Raw genomic sequence first — 22,177 nt, forward strand, 5'->3', positions numbered from 1 at the left:
TGTGGGGAATTGTAGCTGCTCCTGTGGCACTTCCGCGAGCACTACCAGAGGTTTCCAGATGAGAGTCAGTGGTGTAGGTGTACTTAAGATATTTCGGTACAAGTTTAAGGTGAATTTGGTGTTTGGGGGCTGTTGTGAAGCCTTCACATCTTCTCCCCTTCCTGTGCGTCTCGTGCCAGACAGTACGTATTCTTGATCCAAACAGTGTCCACAAGCTTGCGATTGATTAGCTAGCACTGTGGGCATTACACAGAGATGTAGGAAAAAAGTATTCAGTGTCTCTCATAGTAGTTACTTTCAACGTGAACCCTGCAGAAGGATGCGTGAACTTGAGTGATGACAAGCTTGTGTTACAGCGAAGGTAGAAAATAGCGTGGGAACGGCACACATTTCGTAGCAAACTGCTTTTTAATGTTTTTGAGTAATTAAAACATATCTACTGGGAACGCTGAAATTTAAGCAATATGTGGCATCTTTGGTTCAGGATAATAGAGGCTTACATATGTAAGTCCTGTTTCTTGAGATAAAAGTTTATTCAAAAATGCGTGAGTGAGGCTTTGTGTTAAAAGTCCTCAAATCCGTACAAATCTCTGACTTTTGAGATATCAAAGCTTACAGCTTCTCTTTTTCATTAAATTGGGTGTGGGAATCTACACAATAAAGTTGACTAATATGCAGAAGTGTATCTGCAGAAATCTAGGACTGACATGATTCCCTTTAACACTTCTGCTTCTCCTAATGTTGCTCCCCCATTCTAAAATAATGGTTATAATAAGCAGATTACTGTGTTGGGTTTTTTCTTTTTTTCTGTCCTGGCTCTTGAGGAATGATGCTGCCAAATTTGACAGTCATAACCAATTGGTACAGTACTTAAGCTAATGTCTGTGTGACTTAATTTTACTTTTTTTTTTTTTTAATTCAGACATGCCCCTTCAAGGTTACCGTATGCCTGCTTGCCTGCAAAGTGAGAGAGCAGTCTCACAGAGGCATTTAGGTTCTGAATTAGATTTTCTACTTTCCAGATAAAAGTAATGTGGGGTTTTTTAAGGTTATATTCTGAGGCTTTGGATTGAGGAATGTGTGTATTCTTCATTTGAGATTCTTGTTAATCAGTAATCTGAAAGACTTTATATGCATCACAAAATCCTATCTTCTTCCTGTGAACTTTATAGAAACTCTTGCCCAAGATGCAATCTCCTGGCCTGGAGAATGAGGAACAGGATGGCTAGCCTTGAGACCCTGGTTCAAAAGCTGTTTGTAAAGGCATGTGTCAGACCACTTAGGGTGGAAAAATTGCACCGTCTTCAGATTGTTGCATAGAAGCCTGTTGAAACCACGCTAACTTCTTTACTGGATCTAAGAATTGGCATATAGAAAGAAACAAGTCATCTGATTGCTCTACTGTGTTAAGATAGCTTCACTAGCTTTTTACAAGATGTGTGAAAACAGGAGAGTAGTGTCTGTTTAATTGCTTCCTTGTGTTTAAATTCCTGAACAGTACTTGTATTGGCCCAAAATGCAGAATAAACCTGTTTAATATTGCTTAACATTTGTATTGTATAGTCCAGTGCTTGATAGAGACAGAGCTGACTTCAATTTTTTCTTCATCTAGATGAGAAAACTTAGTGGTAGCTGAGAACATGGAAGTGGAACTTCTTTTGCTAATGAGGCTACTAGTTGTGAAGCCATGCAGGCCACTTCAGGGTATCAGTCAGAATCTACTGCAGAATAACTTGGGTTTTCCTGTTTCTTGTTTTCAGTTGATAATGGCTTTTGCTCATTCCTACAGCTGCAGCCCTGTTTTTCTAGATTAAAATGAACCTTGAGGTTAGACAAATGATAGCTTCTTCTGAACTTCAATACTGGTTCTGTAAGTTGTATATTTTAGACTCAATTAAATGTTTTTCAGATTTTCTTTTCTGGGAAGCAGTTGAATAGTTTTGAACATAGTTTTCATCAACCTGCTTAATGCTTGAGAACCCCAACTTGTGAATTTACAAATGTGACTTAATAGCTTCTTTTGGGTTTTTTTTGGTGGTGGAGTTCCTTGTGTGTGTGTGGGGGGGTGTGTTTATTTGATTGTTTTGTTTTCTGAACCAAATGGCAACTAAACGTTGGAAATACTTAACTGAATTTTCTGTTGATGATGGGATAATTACAAACCGAAAGATTCTATGGCACAGTTTCTAAATTTCTGTGCTTTTCTTGCTGCTTCCCTTCTAAATATGACCAAGAGCCTAGATCTTCCTACTACCCGGTTTTCATCTTTTACTTTCCCTCCCTGCAGTCTCTAGCACTTATTTTACAGACTTCAGCTTCTACTTGCATGTTGATGTGCTCTGTCCTTAGCATCACTGGTGTGGCCTCTTTTCTACACTGTGAGGTCTGTCCTGCAATCTCCAGTTTTGGTTCAGTTTCCACATACACCCTCTTTACTTGTCTGCAAACCACCCCTGTTAGAGGAAGTTGTTTTGACCTACTAGTAGACTGTTGCAAAATGAGATAATGTGTCTACTCTACCTTTACTGTTATTTTTATCTTGGTTTATCTACTGAGTAAAGATCAAATGCTGTCCTGTTATGTTCTTATATAAAACACATCTTCTCAGAAGAGTTCAACTGTTCAACTCCAAAAATGTTATAATGCACCAGGCTGTGTAAACAAGAAGGTCAAGACCAGAGCTGTATCAGTTGTTTACTGACCCTTTCAGGTACCTTGAGGTTGTGAGAGATTTCTCTACTGGATGCTGAACTTTCTGGTGTGTTCCAGTTGACTGTATTGGACATTTACAGTCACTCTGAAAATAAAGGAGAAAAATTGGTTAGTTTTATCTGGAACTACATTGGCCTTTAATTATTTAGAATAGTGTATGGAAGAGTAATATTGAAGCATACTTGTATGAAAAGAAATGATGAAAATTGTTATACTAGCATATTGGAAAGTCTTAAAGAGTTCAGATGGGAACCCCTTCTTGGGATAGGGAGAAGGAACAGAACTCCATAATACTCTTATATTTCACCGTAGAATTTATTTAGTTTTAAGACTTTGGTGAGTGACACAATAATAGCTGCAGACCTGTCAACATGAATTACCAAGGTTTTGCAGTAGTTATAAAAGATATTACTATAGGACAGAAGGCTTTGTGTACCATTATATGGCTGCTTTGCTTACCTAAGCTGTTTAACAAATGGTAGGTATAAAGAAAGTTAATTCATTTTTGCAGCATCACACTTTGAGTTTCTTGTGGCCAACACTTCAGGGGAGCTTGTTTGGATTAAAAATGTTTCAATTCACTAGAATTAAGTAACTTTAACTTCTTGGGCTTTCTGAGGTTTGTTTTTGTAAAACAACATTAATTCAGTCATTCTCCTACCAAGGGATTATTTTGAATTACTAGAAGCAAAAGCGTGAGTAGTTCTTTCACATTTATGTGAAGATAATAGCCAAGATTGTCTTCCAAAGGGAATATACATGGTTGTGCTGTGTGCCTGTTTTTAATACTGTCTGAGCCTGTTGAATACTTTCAATGGAACCTAAAAAGTAGGTGAAGCCCCCGAGATCGGTTGTGTTTGTATGAATTTTTGGGAAAAGACAGCTGTGCATGGGAGGGATGCCATGAATGTCCTTTCTGAGGAAAAGGCTGACCAAAACAGAACAAAAAGGTCAACTGTATGCCTAGATGCCAGAGAAGCTTGTTGGTCTCACTCTTTCTCACTTTTTTGGATATCCTACCTGTATAAAAAGCTTCAATTAGAACTCTGTCAGGGAATTTTATGAGGTTAGTGGTGTCCCATGCTTTTCCAGGGGCTCTTTTTGCTGCTTGCTAGTTTTGTTTTTTTTTCCCAGGGTGTCTGTTAGAAGATGTTTCTTTGGAGTTTTTATTTTCCCTCCTCAAAACTTCAATTTCAAATATGTAGAAAGATATCAACAGGACTGAAAATCAATCTTCAAGTTGCACTTCAGCAGTAATCCTTATTTTGCAGGTCTAACAACAGTTCTGAACTTCTCCTGAAGAATTGAAACATGATTTTTCAGACTGTTTTGTCTCTTAGGACTTATTTATGTGCAAGACCTTCCCTCTTTCTTTCCTTCTTTTCTTTTACATACAGCAATTTTCTCATGAGGTATCCAATTCACAGGGACGTGTTTCACACTGTAATTTTCTTTTTCAGTTGTAACTGCAGTTGTAGGACTTGTATGTTAAGAGCCCTCCAAGTCAGCACTCTCTTTCCTACCTTTCAGTTTAGTTATTGGTAAGCATCTATATTTGTTCAGTTTTGCTCTTCAGTCACATTGTTAGACTGTCTTAGCTTGAATTGCTTTTGGAGGTGTCCGACTTCACAGTTGCAATAGATAGTGTGATACTGGTTTACCTGTAGCAACTTCAGTCAGTCACTTGTACTGCAATGACTTGTGAAGACATGGCAACTTGCTTGTTATTTTCCCACATTATGGACTTTGTTGATTTGTATTGTGTATGTTCTGTTTATATTTTGTTCTATTATTTTGCTTTGTTTGAAGCCAGATTGCAGAAAGACTTTGTTTCTAAATAGGTGTAGACTAGCAGTGGATGGATAGGAGGGTTGATATTTATCACAAATACTGGTTTAAAGAGATAATCATGCCAATTAAAACAGATCTAATATTTAAGAAGTGTCTATTTGATGAAACAGCTCCATTGTTTTTCATCAGCCACAGCTGTTGTAACTGTTATCTCTATGGAGGCAGATCTCTTGTTATGTAGGTCACATCAAGGAAAAATAGCAGCTGAACACTTGCTTCAAGTATTGTAGAGGAAAGTGCAATAAAAACATTGTATATGTTCCCATTGAAGTGTTTTGAAACAGCAAGGGGAATTGTGTAGTGGACTTTGGCAATTTGTATTAAGATGTGTTGTGAAGGTGGAAAAGTAAGTAAAAATGAATCCAAACATCCTTGCCCCATCTAAATAAAAGTAATTTGAAAACAGAATTCCTTGAAAGACTTTTTAAATTTGAGGAAAAGAGAATACTTCCAGGCTTTGTGCCTTGAAATGAGCAGCTTCCCTTAAACTTAAATAGTAAACAGGCTCTTCAGTTTTCATTCTCTCCATTTGCCTAGCAAAATATTCTTTCCGCTTTTTTTGTGGGGGAGGAGAGAGGGTAATAATTTCTGCTGCCTCAGTTTTGAAGCTGTCCGCTGCGGTGGTTTTGCAGATGATGTGACTGACTACATACACTTCCTGATTTTTAATTATTTTTTTTTCACGTCCTTTGTTTCCCCTTGATAAAAAGAGAGAAGCTTCTTGAAGAGGAAGAATAATAATTCGGAAGAAAAATAAATAGGGAGAGTATGGCAGTTGCTTCTGAGACAGATAACATGTTCGATATAACTTTGGAAGCAGTTGTAATTTGTAAGGAATGACACGTTGCATTAGCATGCCACATTCTCCCATGGTACAGACAAAACGAATCGTTTTGAAATCTCCTGATACAAACAGATACAAGCAGTATGCTGTATGGTGGTAGTAGTAGTCAGAGAATTTCTTTGATACAGGGGTCTTAAGTGCCTGGTAACTCCAAAACTGAGCTTTGCTGCAACTCCCTGAGAGCAGATCTGCTGTAAGCTCAGTAGTAAGATTTTATCATTGTTGGTACTAGTAGAAATAATAAACCAGATGAGGTTTCTGGACTGCTTTATGTGAACGTGGCTGATTATAGTGCTAATAATTATTTCCTTATAGTTGAATTGAAATATTTTCCACACTTTCAATGTGTACGTTTCTAATGCAAAATTTGCATGAGGATATTTAGTATAGAATGTCACTAGACTTAAATTTCAAAGACTGGTGTTCTATGAGACTAAGATGTTGTCCACACCACTGAATTCTATACCTAATAGGTTTTATTAATATTTATGTACCTTTAGTAGATTGAAACAGCTTAGAAATTGAATCCTGGACTTCTGATGGCAGTGGTTTTATTTTCTGACTAGCAGTCAGGCACTAATCAGGCACAACTTCTTTTGCCCATAAATGAGTTTATGTAGAATCCAAATTGCTGTGTTATTTATACTTCTAGTACAGAATTCATCCTAAGGCACAGTCAGGAAGGACATATGACTGAGTTTTTCTAGTGCCCTTGTAAAGCTTCCATCTGATCTCTGTATCTTGTTTGCTGTGTTCTAGCCACTTGTTTTAGGCCTTTGTATTTGTTACAGGTAATACTAATACAAGATTCTTTCTGGTATAATTCTGTGGGGACTAGATGAATTGATAGTAAGCTTTGATCATTGTCATCTCTGGATTTTACATCTAGAATAGCTAGTAACAAATAATGTATGAGCATGTATGTATATCTAAACCCTGGGTCTTTCCTGCTTGTTGGTCTCTTTAATGTAACAAACGTCAAAATACTATTTTGAGGAACCTTTCGTCACAGTGTTTACACTTACTAGCTTGCAGTGTAGTCTTTTACTGCCACTTTAAGATATCATTGACAGATGGGATAGATGCAAATTTTTGTTTTTAACCATATTCTTCCTTCTCATGTTACTTCCTGTGCTTGTTATATGTAACTTTTTTCATCAAGGGTTCCTGTTAGTACCTAAATTGTTCTGAAAAGTGATATCAGTGTAAACACTAAGAATGACATTTTGCAGAAGGTGTAGTGTCAGGCAAATATGAATGTAGTTACCAAGTAGCATGTAAAGGGAGGAGATGTCTTGATTATCTTCTAAAAAGTAAATCATTACCTTATCAAACTTGACTTCTGGATCTAAGGGTTAGACATAACTCTTCATGAATCTGCCATGTATTGTATACTGGGTGGTTAATAAAACATGTCCGTTTATAGTGTCCCTTGAATTAAATTAGGTGAAGGGTAAAGGGCTGGTGGGATGAACTCTAAACAGGACATTAAATTGAAAAAGTTCAGCACAGATTTTTTTTGTCAGCCTTTATGTATGAGGAAACTATTTATTTCTTCCAAGCCTTCATCATTTAAAAATCCAGTGACTGTTGAACCTTTTGGGGGAATAAATGGTGGTGTATGAGTACCAATGCAACATTTGTGGCATAAGGGTATTTTTAAGGAAACCATAAAAACACATTTCATTGCTTATTAAAACTGAATTGAGCCTGGAAAAGCAAACTTAATTCCTGTATTAAAAGTATCTTGTTGTATATGTAATAACATAGTAGTTCCAATTTGATATGATTTCTTGTAGACAATTAAAATAATTAAGGTCTCTGTCTTGCTTTCTTTCTAATCAAGTGTTCTTATTCCAGCTGACAAATCAAGACCACCTTCATCAAGCCCTTCCAGTATTATTCGCCGGACTTCCTCATTGGATACGCTTGCGGCTCCATACCTTGCTGGACAGTGGCCTCGTGATAATCATGGACAAGCTGCTCCATGTATGAGAGACAAAGCTACACAGGTAGGACAGATTTTTGTCTTCAGAGTATTTAAATGTGAAGACAGGATTTAAATGTAAGAAGCTTTTCCCTTGAAAACATTCACTTTAGCTTTCTTGCTTGCAAGTTCCTATTTGCTTTCCAATTGCAGGAATCCTACCTTTGCTATTACATATGTGAATTATTTGCATTCTAAGAAAAGGCTGTGAACTGTAATATCTGTAAGAGTTCCACTTTCTTCTTGCCTCAGAAAAACAGTAGTGTATTGCATATCTGTTTTCTCATTGTTATTCCAGTGTGCAGTACACTAGATTGCACTGGTGTTAAGTACTATTTAGTTTAAATGTGTACAAGAGAACTTAGTGACTCCTTATATGTATGCCTGTCTTAAAGCTGAATAAAAAAGCTTCTGTAGTGCCTGTATAAAAGTTATTGTAGCCTTTTCTGTGATAGACTGTTCATCCTCTGATTGTAAAATGCCTTTAGTGTTCACATGGGATCTATGCACCCAGTATAGAATCATATACATTGAAGACCTGACTCATTGAACTGTGAATGATGTTCAAATTTAGGTCAACTGGAGAGTATTAAAAAAGTACGTGATTTGCCAATCAACTTCAACAGCTTGACAAAATTTCACAAGCTTTTAATGGTTCTGTCCTATGCCACCTGTAAAGACAGAACCAACAGTTGAACGAAACTGGTGTTACAAGAGTTACACGCTTATGACAATTGTTTTATCATTCCCCTTAAAGGGAGCTGTTGTTACATGGTATCCTACTATATGCAGAAGTGATTAAAGATGGATTTTTCCATAAAATATCCCAGTGTTTCGTTTCTCCTTCTGTAGATGCAGTTTAGCTGTGGATTTCTCTAACTTGTAGAGTGAAAGAGCCAAACATACCAGATTTTAAATCCCTATTCCTAGAGCATGGTTTCAACAGCAGATCTCCACCTATTCCAAAGAATATAAGCAAAATGCAGTTGGAAGAGAAACTGACAGCATGTGGGACATACTTGAGTTTGAGCTTGCCTTAGGTTTGGTAACAATAACAAAAATGTGGCCATGTAGGTTTGTGCGCTGTCTACTCAGATGTGTAGGATGTTGAGCAGATGGATGCCTGCAGTGTTGATTGTTACTGTATGGTCTTCTCAAGACCCACAACATTTTGAAGAAAGGACCACGATTCAAAGAGAAGGTCAGTAGAACAGTAAGGTGTTTTGTAGGTGAATATGCCCATGTGGATAAGGTGGAAATAGAAACTGGTGAAGATAGGAGAGCTGAGGAAGAAGTTCTCTGTGTAGGAAAATGAATTGGAAAAATGGTTAGAAGATGGGGTGAAAAAGGTAAGCAAATCATAGTAAGAAGAGGAGGAGGAAGGCAGGCGTATGATACAGAAGGAATTGCTGTTCATGTTTAGCTATTAAAAGGCATCATTAAAGGACAGAACTAAACCAGTGTCGGTCGTTGCCTTAGCTATTTATTTTCATATTTGATTTCTTAGGATAATACTTTTTTCAAAATAATTATATTTTTATACTACTGCCAAAGTATTTGCTATATTCAGTTGATCTCTTTCAGCTTAGTTTCTGTTTAACCTGAGTCATGGTTGGGCTTTTCAAATCTCTGTATTTTCCAGTTAGATTAGATACCATCTTTTTTGGCTTACATTTTTCTTTTGTCTTTTTCTTCCAATTCTGACACATTTAGCTGCTGTGGTAGTGGGGCTTACATATATAAGGGGAAATATATTTGCCAAGATTAATGGGAAGACTGTAAAGGGTATTGGATATTTCTGCAGAATGAGTATATTTAGTGGTGATTGATGTTAGTATACTGCTGAGGGAAATAGAATGATCTGTTTGCACTTCCTAATTTAAAATTTATCAAACCAGTAGAAAATTTTGGGATACAGACATACATCTGTATGTCCAAAGTTTGTGTTGATATGACACTAATGAGGCAACACTGCTTTTCATCTTTCTGGTGTGCTTGAGAGCAACCATTTGAGCTAGGGACAAGTTTAAAATGTGATTTACAATAGTTAGTTTCCCAAGATAGTATAGGCTCTCCATTTGTGTTGTTTAGCGTTTCTGAACACGTGGTGTTTGGATGAAGTTTCACTTACAAGATATTCTGGCTCCAGTGTGTAATTTAGGATTTTACAAAGTCTGATGTGAAATGGATGTGTTCAGATTTCAAAAGTTTAGGGAATAGGAATTGAGCCTGTTAAGATGAAAAATATTTTCATGCTAGGTAAGCAGCGTATCTTGATTCTTTGGGTTTATGGCATAGGGAGTAGAGTCATTCAGGAAGCAGACTGGGAAGAGAGCAATTAGTGACACACTTTGACTTGCAGGCCTTTATAGAGATGCCCATAGGTCATAGCTGAGAACTGTGTAACAGATCCCAGGTCACGCAGAGACTGTCTATGTATCAGACGCCTGTGTTGAGTGATTATTTTGATGAAGTCTGTCTATAAAACCAGACTGAATTATGTACATGCAGAATATTTGTTGGATGATGAATAAGTGTAGTATTGAGTGTTCTAGGGTCTGGCTGGAATTCATACATGCAGGTATTGTTTTAAGTGCTGCTAAAACAGGTGTTTGTAATCTTGTGTCTTTTTCCCTTTGAATCAAACCTGTTTGGCTTTGCCTGTGGTTGTTTGAAATACAGCTATGTCAAAATACAAACTAAAATGAGACAATTGCTTTGTATTTTTTAATTCTTAAAGAATAATTCATTTCAACTGCAAAGTTTTTGCCTCTAAGACTTTTTTGTAAGTGTTCTACTATCTGTGATAAATTTAGCCTTAAACTCATTTCTCTTTGTAATTCTAGAACAGCCAGAAGGATGTTGTGAATGGTAACAACTAATAAGCAAGTAGTAGTACTTTAAGAACCTAGAGAAATAGAAATTCCTCTTTGTTTATTGGTTATTGGGTCTGTGTTTCTTGAAAATAAGTTTTATAAACAAAATATGGGGAATAAGTAGGAGACTTGCTAAAACAGTATTACATTTCTGTCTTGGAGGTTTCCTATAATTTAATGTCTTATATCTACTCTTGCTCTTAAATGGTTTCTAACTATTTGTTTTGAGGATGAGCATCAAAGCTCATTAATCCTTTAAAATAAATCAGATACTAATTTATGAAATAAGTCTTGAATCTTAAGTTAAAGTCTTGAATATAAATTAAATGCAAAGACTGCTTAGAGTGTTAATTAAGTTCCTGTAGGCAAATGTAATGGTTGTGCTGAGTTGGGAAGTTAGAATTAGTGGCTCAAACTTACTGTTCCAAGAGCTAGAGGATAGGATGAGACTTCAGATTGACATTTGAGAATTGATTAGACAAAGATTGGTACTTGGGAATGGGGTTTATCAATTATTCTATTTTATGATGAAGATAAGTGAGGGCTTTTCTGGAAAAATAGATTCTAGTGTATTCTAATTTTGCTATGAAATAGGAATTTCAAAGCAACCTTACTAACGTAATTATTCAGATTTGTCCTAGTTAGTTTTTGATATGGAATGATGAAGATGAAAAAACTACTGATAGTGGAGGTTTCATTTGTACAAAACTTGTATCTGTGACTGAAGCCAATGGGAGTTGCAACCTGTATGTTCGGAGTTACACCTCCATTTTCCCTGCAAAATGGGGATTAATATCACATCATTGAAAGCCTTGTGGGTTTCTGTGTTCTGAGTACAGATGGGGTAAGTAAGGTCAGCTTGTTGCTTGCAGCCTGTTAGTCTCAAATGTAAGAACAACTGTTGCACACTGTAGATGTGAAGGCTTTGAGGCAGAGTTCCCGTCTGTTGGACAAAGTGAGGTATCAATGACTCCTAAGGGTGAGTTAGCTACATCACTGCTGTATGCGAAGAACTGCACTATGGCAACAGTGAATTTAAAGGAATTCACGGTCTCTTTCAGTGTGTAAGCTGCTTCCAGAACTCATTCTCCCTGCTCCATTAGGTATATTTCTTATGACTGCACAGAGATTCCTGATAGATGTTATTATCCATCTTCTTAGAGCCTTTACAGTTCACTGCTTTTGAAGGCTGTTCTGGACATGGCTAGGTGGGAATACAAACTGTCCATAAAGCATGCAGTATTATCAGAGGCTTGCCTGTGCATTTGTTGCCTTAAATACAGTTTGTCTTAATGATACTTTGAATTTCTCAGAACTTTTTCACTGCAGTATGTTTGCAAGTTTCTTTATTAAATGTTAATGACTTTGTTGGTTTAGTGAAACTAGCTTAGTATTATCTGTGTTGCTTTCTGCCTGGCCTGAGACAACTATGAGCCTGAAGCCCTTTGAGGCATTAATAAGTTAATTTCCTGCTTTGCCATAGCTGTAGTGGTGCTTACATGCCTTACCTTCCTTCTTCTCACTCTTCTGAGCAAGAACATCATTTTGAAGATGTACTGGCGCAGGCTTTCACAATGTTTACACCAAGCTACCCTAGCTAATGTGTCAGAAATAACAAGGTCAGCATCTGTGCAGGAAATAAAATATACCATCTCCCCCAAATTCATCGCTGTTGTACTGGTTCTTTAGATCTCTATAGCAGCTTGTGGTACATCTGGCTGTTAATACTGCCTTATGCTCAATAACTTGGAAGGGAAACTAGCACATTACTGTATTAGAGTAGGTCTGAAAGTTGGTTTTTTGTGTGGTGGTGTTTGGTTTTTTTAATCACATAGTTTCACTCCACTTTTTCATACTTTACTTGTCAGAAGGGCTTCTAGGCAGTGACTGCTTTTCACTCACAGTTCTGCATCTAGCAAATCTTAACACTGTTCTCTCTTCTAATTTGTCTCAAAATATTCTGCCAGAAAGTAGGAGTTACCTTTTTTTAATTAATCCTGTAATCTTCTTGCTGCAGACAGAAAGTGCCTGGGCTGAAGAATATTTAGAAAAGAAGAGAAGCTCACACAAACGTTCAGCATCATGGGGCAGCAATGATCAACTCAAGGAGGTCAGAAATGCTATTAATTGAGATACCTTTGGGTTAAATTTTTTATTTAGTGGTATGCACTGTTGCTGTGAGCTTTCAGGCGGGCATGACTATTGTACTGCTTTGTTTTATTATACAAATAATGCTTGGTAAAAAGTAAGAAATAGCTGTTCGTTTGTTGATTTCATATAATAATGCAGGACTATTAAAATTTTTAATCTGAATGTGTGGGAAAGAAAGTGTCAAATGCAGGTGACACTCTTCATGAAAGGAGGAAATACAGCAGTGACCAAACTACTTTAAAATTTCCATGTATTTCAAGTTCTTTCATTAAACTTCCAGAGGATCTTCTGGGCTTCAGTGGAACTGATAGCTAACATGTCAGGTTTGCAAGAATTTTAGTCTAATTTAGTGCTGGCAATAGTTACGAACGTTGTGGTAATAAAGAATTTTAACTAAGTGATGGAATAAATTGATGAAACTGTGTGTGTACCTGAATGTATCTGGTGAAATATAATGTGAATTTTTCCTTTATTAGATCGCAAAATTGCGTCAACAATTGCAGAGAAGCAAACACAGCAGTAGGCATCATCGTGATAAAGAAAGGCAGTCTCCATTTCACGGTAACCATGCAGCCATTAACCACAGTCAGGTAAGGCTGTGCCCTTTTGGACATACTGGGTAGCTAATACTATTTTAAACTCCTTTCAAGGTTGTGGTTTGCCTAAAAGGGAACTTAGAAATATGTACTGCTAAATATGTTGTAGCTATAGGTGAATTCTATGAAATAGATCTGTTTGCTTTGACTTCGAGTGTATGTGGTTCCAGATCTTTTTGTTACTTGGCTGGGTTGGCTTTGAACGCCCAGTTTGAAAGAATTTCAGATAGTTAGATCCTTCCTTAAAGCAAAACTCTTAAAGTGCATTCTGCAGACTCTACAAAAGGATGACAGAGAAGCTTAATCTAAAGCTATAGATTATTTTTTTCATTACACATTGCTATAACAGTTATGAATTTGCATGTAGAATACGGCATGGAACAAACTGGTGGTAAAACGATACACCCAAATAAAATCATAGTTTTTGCTGATCATGTTTTGTGTCTTGACAATAGCACTTGTCTAATCCTATGATGAACTGATTTAGAGAGCTTACCTGACAAAAGGCTATTCAATGGAATTTTTATGTACTCTATTAATAATAAAGTGTTTATACTCTTGATGGCTTCATTCAGCTGTTGTAAGAATATTTTTTTTCCCTGTAATTTATCATGCCTTGAGACTTTTAAGTAATAATCACTTCAAAAATTGTGATGGTTAGGCCACCACATGTTCTGTGTGCAGTTTTAGTTTTATCTCAAGACTGTAAATGAGGTCAGGTTCACAGAGAGATAAAAGTTTTAGCTTAATTGATAGCAGGTGGAAAAAAATTACAGGCTTTTAGACATTCAGATCCTTTTTCAAGTCTGTTTTGCTTGAGTAACTTTAAGAAAAACAATAGGAAAATTTGGTCATTTTTTCACAAGAAGAGTTCTCTCCCCCACCCTACCCCCCCCGCCCCTCCCCACTGATACCTCATGAATGTATATTCATGATATACACACATATGTTTTAGTAACAGTTACAAAAAGAACGAATTCCTCATGATTGCCTTGCAAGTCAATGTAGTTGAAAGGAACTGTGGAACTGTCAGTGTTGTGAATTGAGAAGGTACTTCAGATGTGAAGCTGCTCTGCAGATCTAATTGTATTCCCAGTTACTCCTGAAATGCAGTTAGTGTTGTTCTAATAAATATCATACTTTGATACCTGTTAATGAAGACTGTTTCCTTTCTGTTGTTCCATCCTTCCAGAAATAATTTAGGCCAAGGAGGGAAGCTGTTGCGACATCAGCATGTGTCTTGCTCTACAGACAGGTACTTAGACATACTGATAAAGGATGAGAAAGAGAAGAGAAGGCTCCAGGGAGACCTTATAACAGCCTTCCAGTACCTAAAAAGGACCTACAAGAAAGATGGAGAGGGACTTTTTACAAGGACATGTAGTGATAGGACAAGGGGTAATGGCTTTAAACTGAAAGAGGGTAGATTTAGATTAGATACTAGGAAGAAATTCTTCACTGTGAGAGTGGTGAGGCACTGGTACAGGTTGCCCAGAGAGGTTGTGGATGCCCCATCCCTGGAAGTGTTCAAGGCCAGGCTGGATGGGGCTTTGAGCAACCTGGTCTAATGAAAGGTCTCCCTGCCCATGGCAGGGGAGTTGGAACTAGGTAATCTTTTAAGGTCCCTTCCAACCCAAACCATTCTATGATTCTATGAAATAAAAAATAGAAAGGAGAACCATACATACAGTCCTGAGCAGCCAGGTTCTTTCGTAGATAGAAGTCGGGTGTCTGAGTGAATCTGTTACACTTCAAGACTAGGAATAAGAAAGTAGAACAATGTTTTGAATTTCTCCTGCACTGTTCCTCTTAACTCCTACTTTGTATAAAAATCAGTAGCATCTTTTGTCTCAGACCTAAACTTATCCCTGCTGTAGTTCATCTAATTAGGAGTCATGAATTTTCAGGACCTAAGTGCCTCTTGAATTCAGTTTGTTGCTAGTTTAAATTCTGAGCTACTAGAAGTATTGTATTTAGGATTTTTTTTTTAGAATTACATTTTTTGACATAATTTAGGAATTACTTTTTCAAACTCTTTGAAACTCAAACCAGAAAGTGTTTCCTCCTCTTCTTCTGTACAGCAGAAGAACAGTTTTAATTTGAAACAGGCTCTCTAGTACAAATTCCTACATTTTGATCTGCTTTACTGAAGTATGGGTGCAGTGTAGCATGCTGCTAATCTTAGTGACTGTTGTAGCTCAAGTCAGAACAGTCTAAAATGATGAAAGACGATAGACAAATAAATGACCCAATCCCTTTCTAGCAGTTTTTTGAGAAAGCTTATGAAAATTGGTGAGACACCTTTAAAAAAAAAAAAAAGGCAGGTCGAAATACTTGATGCAGGTATTTAATCCAAACCTGTAGAACTTGTTTGAAGATTTGTTCTGTACGTGTGGGCAACTGAGGCATTTCAACCAAAAAGAAGTGTACTGAGGAACTTTTGGTGTAGGCCCTTCAGTATACTGGAGAACTACTTGCAGTCTAACAGGTTTGGCTATGTATTCTACAAACAATGCTAAGCTGTTGTCATTTTAACATAGATAATCTTAGTGGCTTTTAATTTTGAAAGTGAACAGTGATGCTACTACTCTGAAAAATACCCCACCCACCCACCCCCAAATTACGTATATAATTTTTTTCATCATAATTAATTTATTATTATGCTCATGAAACTTTGCTTCTTGTATGGAGGTCTTTTGCATTCCTGCCAAATTTTAGAGTATGTGAATAAAATATTGCACAACAGATAATTAAGTTTTGGGCTTGTGAAACAAACTATAAAATATAAACTGAGGGAAAGCATCTTTTCCAACATTGTGTTACAAAACAAAACATTGTTTTTCTTTATAAATTTTGTGCCAGCTGTGTCGAGCTACTTGCAATGGGGGGAAGTTACAGAAGGCTTCAAAAAGAGTAAGTGAAGAGTTTAGATTAATGGCATTTAGAGGCTTTCTAAGCCAGAGTGAAAATCTGTAACTGTAGGCATCAAGGGCAAAGCTCATAGGCTTTCTTGTTCCTTTCTAGGGAACTGCTAAACTAGAATTTCTGGCAGCAGCTCAGTTCCTTCAGGATTTGTGGGAAGGACTGTGTGGAAACACTTGCAGTTAGTGATGAGAATATTTAGAATTTTTTTTACATTCCCGACTTAAAGAAAACTTGCAGTTTTTGACTCCAGAGGGTCATACAAAGATTTCTGAGCTCAAGGAGCTGGATTCCAGAAAAGGCCAAGAACATGTGTTAGGAAATTGCCTCGATAGTACCTTCATAGAGACCAGGTAAACTCTGTTTAAAGTTTTGGAAATGGCTTGCTTTTCTAGGTAAAACTAAGAGAAGTAATTCCAGTGGATTTATTTACTCTTTTCTTCCCTACTAATAAACACTTAAGCTTTGCCACAGTTCTTGAGTTTTATTAAAATTTTTACAGTGGTTCTTACCACCTAAGCTTCCAACTGATTGCTTAGTTATCCTTCTTTCTTCCGTGGTTGTTCGGGGGGTTTTTTGGTTGGTTTTTTTTTTGTTTTGTGGTTTTTTTTAAGAAAGAAATCCACACAATCTCTATAGAATAAGCTTGTTAGCTATTCCTGTCCCTCTACTCAGAATCAGGAAATAGTTGGTGAGGAACTTGATGCTGCTGACTACATCTTTTTTCCAGAGCAATTGTATGTTTTTTGATTGTTTTTTCATGATGCCAGAAATGTTCTATTCTGCCTCTACAGGAAAAGGGGTTTGCAAAAAGGTCATAGCCTTCTCAGATGATCTCAGGATGCTTCTGAGAATATTGGATTTTGAATTAATTGCATGGTACTAAATCTGTGAACAGGAGTCAAACCAATGGGATTTTCCTTTATTCTCGGTGTTAATGTAATGGAGAAAATAGAATTGAGGCCAGAGCTGAAGCCAGATGGAAGAATAAATGGATTAGGTCTTTCAAAATAATCTTTTTTCCTCAGTGCACTTGGCTGATATTATGCTGCTACTTGACACTATGAACCATCAAGTCCCCTCCTTTGATTTTCCTGGGAAGCATGTGTTCTTAATGTCTTACCAATTGATTGATACTAAGCAACCACTAATACTGCGACCAACTGCATGCAGTTTGCAGTGTTCGGTTTTTTGTGACACTCTTACCACCACAGGTAGAACATTCCATTTATAGAGTGGAATTACCATGATGCATTCAACCTTGAGATGGTTTGATGTTAATACCTGGAAGCATCAAATGATCTTGGACTCTATTTAAATTTCTGTTGCTTGTTTAAAAATTGGAATAGCTTAGATCATTTCTCTCAAATGCTTGGGAACAATTTAGATTTGTCATCACCTGTATTTCGTATCTCTTGAGTTTAAGCCATACCTGTAAGTTTCAGGATTGTAACTGTCCCACACCAAAACTCCCCGTCAGTGTGTTACTAGGTGAGCACTGTAATTATTACCTTGTGTTTGGCACCTTGCTTCATTTGTGCCTTCCCAAATACGCAGATGAGTTGTAAAGGTTGGTTGCCTATTCCTGTGTGTCAGGGGCCAGCTCCATGCAGACCTCTGTGAAGGCAGTATTTCTAATATCAAGTTTCTTGTTTTGAGGCTGGTTGTTCCACCCCTGTAACGGTACCTCCTTCCCTTTCCAGCCTCCGGCACTCCGGGTTAACAAGTCATTGTCGGTCACGTGCAGAATATTATTTCTCTTGGAATTGAAACATGCTGTATTGAACCATAGTGAACTCTATTGGAGCAACTTGTGCTTTTCTACTTTGAGCTCTTCAAATAGTACTATGATTCTAAGAATTTCTGTGGTAGGCAATCATATTTAAAAGATGGAAAATTCCCATGTTTTGCTAATAGCTGCTGAAATCTTAGACAAGCATGCTTGCATTCTGCTTCCTACTTTATAACAAGTTCAGTTTGTCCTAAGAATTTGTATATTTAAAAACTGGGTGCATAAACAGCCTTTATTAGTGCCTAAACTTGTGCTGATATACCTGTATTATGACTGGATATTGACCTGTATTAGTTTACTGGATTGTTGATCCAAGGCCTTGTTTGGAACTGAATTAGCAGGGTTGCTTTCTCAGACTTTTTTGCACTCTTCTCCAGTGGTTTCTGTTTTCTCTTTTTCATCTTCAGGCAAGGCTTTTGAAAGTCTTTCCAAGTTTGGCCATTGTGAGAATGTTTAGTTTTTGTTGACATAAACAGAGTCACAAGCATTTCCTGAACAGAAGCTTTTGTAGTCCTTGTGCAAGTCTTTTTTTTTTTTTAATAGCTATCCTAATGTTTCAGTAAAGCAAAACCAATATAACATGTAAGCTTTGCTGCCTTAGAGATTTGTGATTGTGACAATATGTCTATATTATGATCTGCACTTAGAATTCTCTTGTTTACCCTAATTTCTCTAAGGTAGTTTTTCTGCCAGACAAATTTTGCTTGGTTTTTGAGAATTCGCATGCAAAGTTGCAATGCTTTGGTGTCAGTCTATGCACAGTCTCGTTACTTAGAGGGGAAAAATAAACCCAAACCCATGAACAAACCACTTTGAAGGCCAGGTGAGAATGCTACTGTCCGTCAGTCAGTAGAGGAGATGTTCTCAACACAGCACACTAGGCCATAGAGTCTAGAAATTTTACACAAGAATTCTGCTGTGACTTTAAGTGTCATGCTGTTCTTTGAGTTGAACTAAATGTTTGTAGGAAGCATTCCATTATATGTAGTAGTGAGTCTGTATTGAAGTTTAGGGCAGAATCTTCAGATGTTCTGGTAGCATGTTTTTTTTAATGGGGGAGGATGCTAATGGAGAGGATGGGAGATCTCGAGAAGTTGTGGTGTACCAAAAGGGGCTTTGGAAGACTTCAGTAAAGTGTTTTCTGAGAATGGATTTTTTATGTGTACTTTGAAACACTGGATTTTTAAAATGTTAATCTTCCTTCTGAAGCAACTATGTATTAATGCTTGTGTTTGGGATTTTATTCTTTCTGTGGAAGTCTTCCTAAATTGTTTTGTCAACCTTTTATTCTTAATATAGTTACTATGTTGGTCTTCATTTCTAGCATAGTGCAATCTTGCATTTGTGGAATAATTTTCCTTCTGCCTGTGCCATGTTACTGTAGGTGACAGCAGACTTCCATTAAAACACAATTTTATTGAAATTAAAAGTGGTAAATCCAACAGTGAAAGAAGTGAAATTGTGGTACAGTTCACTTCAGAATGTTAATATTTTTTAAAGGCTTCAAAAGTACTTAGATTTAAATGTTTACTGTTAAATTTTTACTTGTAAAGCAATGTCAAGCTGCAGGCAAACCATATCAAGGGAAGTTTTGAGACTAGATTGTTGAAAGCTTTTCCTGCTAGAAATTAGTTTGAAACAAAATTCAGGATGTCTGTGTCTTCATGTAAGGCATCCATTTTAACGCAATTGCTATAGTTTCATGTAAATCCTCAATATTGAGGTGTAGATGTATTCTGTTTAAAGATTAACTTCTGAGTAGAAATAGTGACTGTGTTTTTATAAGTAAATCTACATTGCTTTCTCACTGTCTCTGGTTCTTCAGGCTCCTATCCCAAAGAGTGCTCTTGTTCCTGTGATACCTATTACCAAATCAACAGGATCGCGATTCCGAAACAGTGTAGAAGGTCTGAATCAGGAGATTGAGATAATAATTAAGGAGACGGGAGACAAAGAAGAGCAGCTTGTTGTATGTATCTGCCACCATGATTGCTTTCTGTAATTATTTTGGTTTTACTTTCAAGGTTTTTAAGTCATAAAATTTGTCTGGAATTAATTATGCTTTCTTTAATAAAGGTAGTTGAAAAGTGTCTTGGAAAGCAAAAAGGAGGAGAGAGTTAAAGCTTGAATCTGAACCTTTTCCTCTGTGATTACTATGGTGTAATTAGTTTTCTAATAAAATAAGAAATCTCAGTAAAATAGAAAAGACAAAAGGTCTGTTTTGAAAGTTTTTGTAGTAACTTTTTCTTCTCTTTGCCCATGCTGAACTGTACCCATCCCAGTTGAAGCATAACTTGCCCATTTTTAATTTTATTTTTAGCTATTTTTAGAGGTAAATTTAGTAATAAAGTATCAGAAATACAGGGCACGAAGATGATGAAGGGACTGGAACATCTTTCATGTGAGGAGAGGCTGAGAGAGCTGGGACTGTTGAGCCTTGAGAAGAGAAAGCTCGGGGGAAGTTATCAATGTGTATAAATATCTGATGTGCAGGAATGAAGAGGAAGGAGCTGGACTCTTCTCAGTAGTGCCCAATAACTGTAGTGCAAGAGGCAGTGGGCATAAATTAAATCCATTAAATTCAATCTGAACGCAAGAAAAACACTTCCCCGCCCCCGCAATGTGTGAGGGTGCCCAAAACTGGAGCAAGTTGCCCAGAGAGGTTGTGGAATCACTGTGGAGATACTCAAAACTTGACTGCACATAGTCCTGGACAGGCTGCTGTAGCTGACTCTGCTTGAGCAGGAGTGTTGGACTGGGTGATCTCAAGAGGTCCCTTCCAACCTCAGCAATTCTGTGATTATGTGAAATATTGAAAACTGTTGTCCTTAGTTTCTGAAACCAACTTTATTTTCTGTTGGAGTCTTGTGTAATGAATAAAATTTTCTACTTCAAACAGTTTTATGAAACCGGAAAACCCCCTCAGCATTACTGGATTTAAAGAAATTGCTAACCAGACAAGAGCATCCATTTGATACCTTTTATTTTTAACAGCCTCAAGATATTCCAGATGGGCACCGTGCACCACCTCCGTTGGTTCAGCGTAGTAGTAGTACTCGCAGCATTGATACTCAAACTCCTGGTGGAGCAGACAGGGGTAGTAACAACAGCAGCCGCTCGCAGTCAGTATCTCCAACCTCATTTCTTACTATCTCTAACGAAGGCAGTGAAGAAAGTCCGTGTTCTACAGATGATCTTCTTGCTGATTCCAGAGATAAAGGTACTGTGTAACTTTAAAAGTTCAACAGTGCTAAACTTTTAACTCATTGCTATGTGCACAAAGGCGTAATAAAAGAGGGGATTTGGAGAAATGATAGAACACTTTTTTTTCCTTGTAAGCAATCTGTTTTTTCCAGATTGCTCCAAATACTGTGTGCACACATATCCAGTGCTCTGTAATTGAAGCTGGATAGATGTGACTGAGGAATGTGCTTCCCAAACAAGTTTTTGTTTTTAAATAGTAGATTCTTCAAGTATTTTAAGCAAGTTGCTTCTTCAAGAGTATACAGCAACAGGTGGAATGGCAAAGTAGGGTAGTCCTGTTGCTTGTGTCGGGTATTTTTTAGGATCTCGGACAAAATGGGCAGCCTTCCAGCGTTTCATACATGCACCTGTAAAAGTTTTTAACTGTTTGCGATTTTTTAATTATTCTTTTTTTTACCAGAAATCTTCTGAGATATACTAGGAGAATTTTATAATTCAACATAAAACCTGTTCTGGTTTTTAAGGAGTATGGCTTCTGCCCATTTCTTTTGGCTAGATGGTGACAGCACAGGACCATAGATTCAGGTTTGCAGTTACAAACTGAAAGTGTCCAGGAACGAATAGAGATTGCAGAGAAGCCTGAAAATTATATAAGGAGAAATAGAAAGGAGGAAAGGGATTGAGATAAGAAAGCTTATTTGCAAATGAAGACTTGGAAGTGAATGAAAATGTTTCTTTATTTTATAATGTTGGTAATGAAGTGGGTTTCAATTTGGGGGGGCATTTAAAGATAGTTATTGGTTTTTTTTTTTATAGTGTGACACATTTAAGTAATGAGATACTCTGTTCCTGCAGAGAATGGGAATAATTCTCCCTTGCCAAAATATGCTACCTCACCAAAACCCAACAACAGCTACATGTTCAAGCGTGAACCTCCAGAGGGCTGCGAAAAGGTGAAAGTCTTTGAGGAAAGCTTGTAAGTTGATCTTTAACATTCAACATTCATTACCCATTAGTTTATTGCTTTTTGTGCCAGATGAAAATTATTAGTCCAGTTGCTAAAATCAAGCTAACAGCATGATCTCTGTTGTTTTGTGTGTCTATATACTGGTATTATATGTATGTATTTTATTGCTGGAATTTTGTGTTAAAACCTTGAGTACTCTTGAGAGGACTGTTTCTTACCTGGGAGATAGTCAGGGAGGAACTCAAATAATCAGGTACAGAGAGATGTAATAAGAA

The 22,177-nt window shown here is 37.1% G+C and overlaps 1 protein-coding gene across 1 annotated transcript in view; it reads left to right on the forward strand.

Annotated features, from left to right (window-relative positions):
- The window catches only part of FAM117B (family with sequence similarity 117 member B), a 31,526-nt gene that overhangs the window by 1,299 nt on the left and 8,050 nt on the right, over positions 1-22,177 (forward strand). Inside the window, exons 2-7 of the mRNA XM_049804906.1 lie at positions 7,268-7,419; positions 12,288-12,380; positions 12,898-13,011; positions 19,557-19,700; positions 20,726-20,951; positions 21,791-21,911. Of these exons, the coding sequence (XP_049660863.1) occupies positions 7,268-7,419; positions 12,288-12,380; positions 12,898-13,011; positions 19,557-19,700; positions 20,726-20,951; positions 21,791-21,911 (850 nt within the window). The remainder of the gene's footprint in view (positions 1-7,267; positions 7,420-12,287; positions 12,381-12,897; positions 13,012-19,556; positions 19,701-20,725; positions 20,952-21,790; positions 21,912-22,177) is intronic.

The sequence above is a fragment of the Accipiter gentilis genome, chromosome 1 (genome assembly GCF_929443795.1).
Source record: "Accipiter gentilis chromosome 1, bAccGen1.1, whole genome shotgun sequence".
Lineage (NCBI taxonomy): Eukaryota > Metazoa > Chordata > Aves > Accipitriformes > Accipitridae > Astur > Astur gentilis.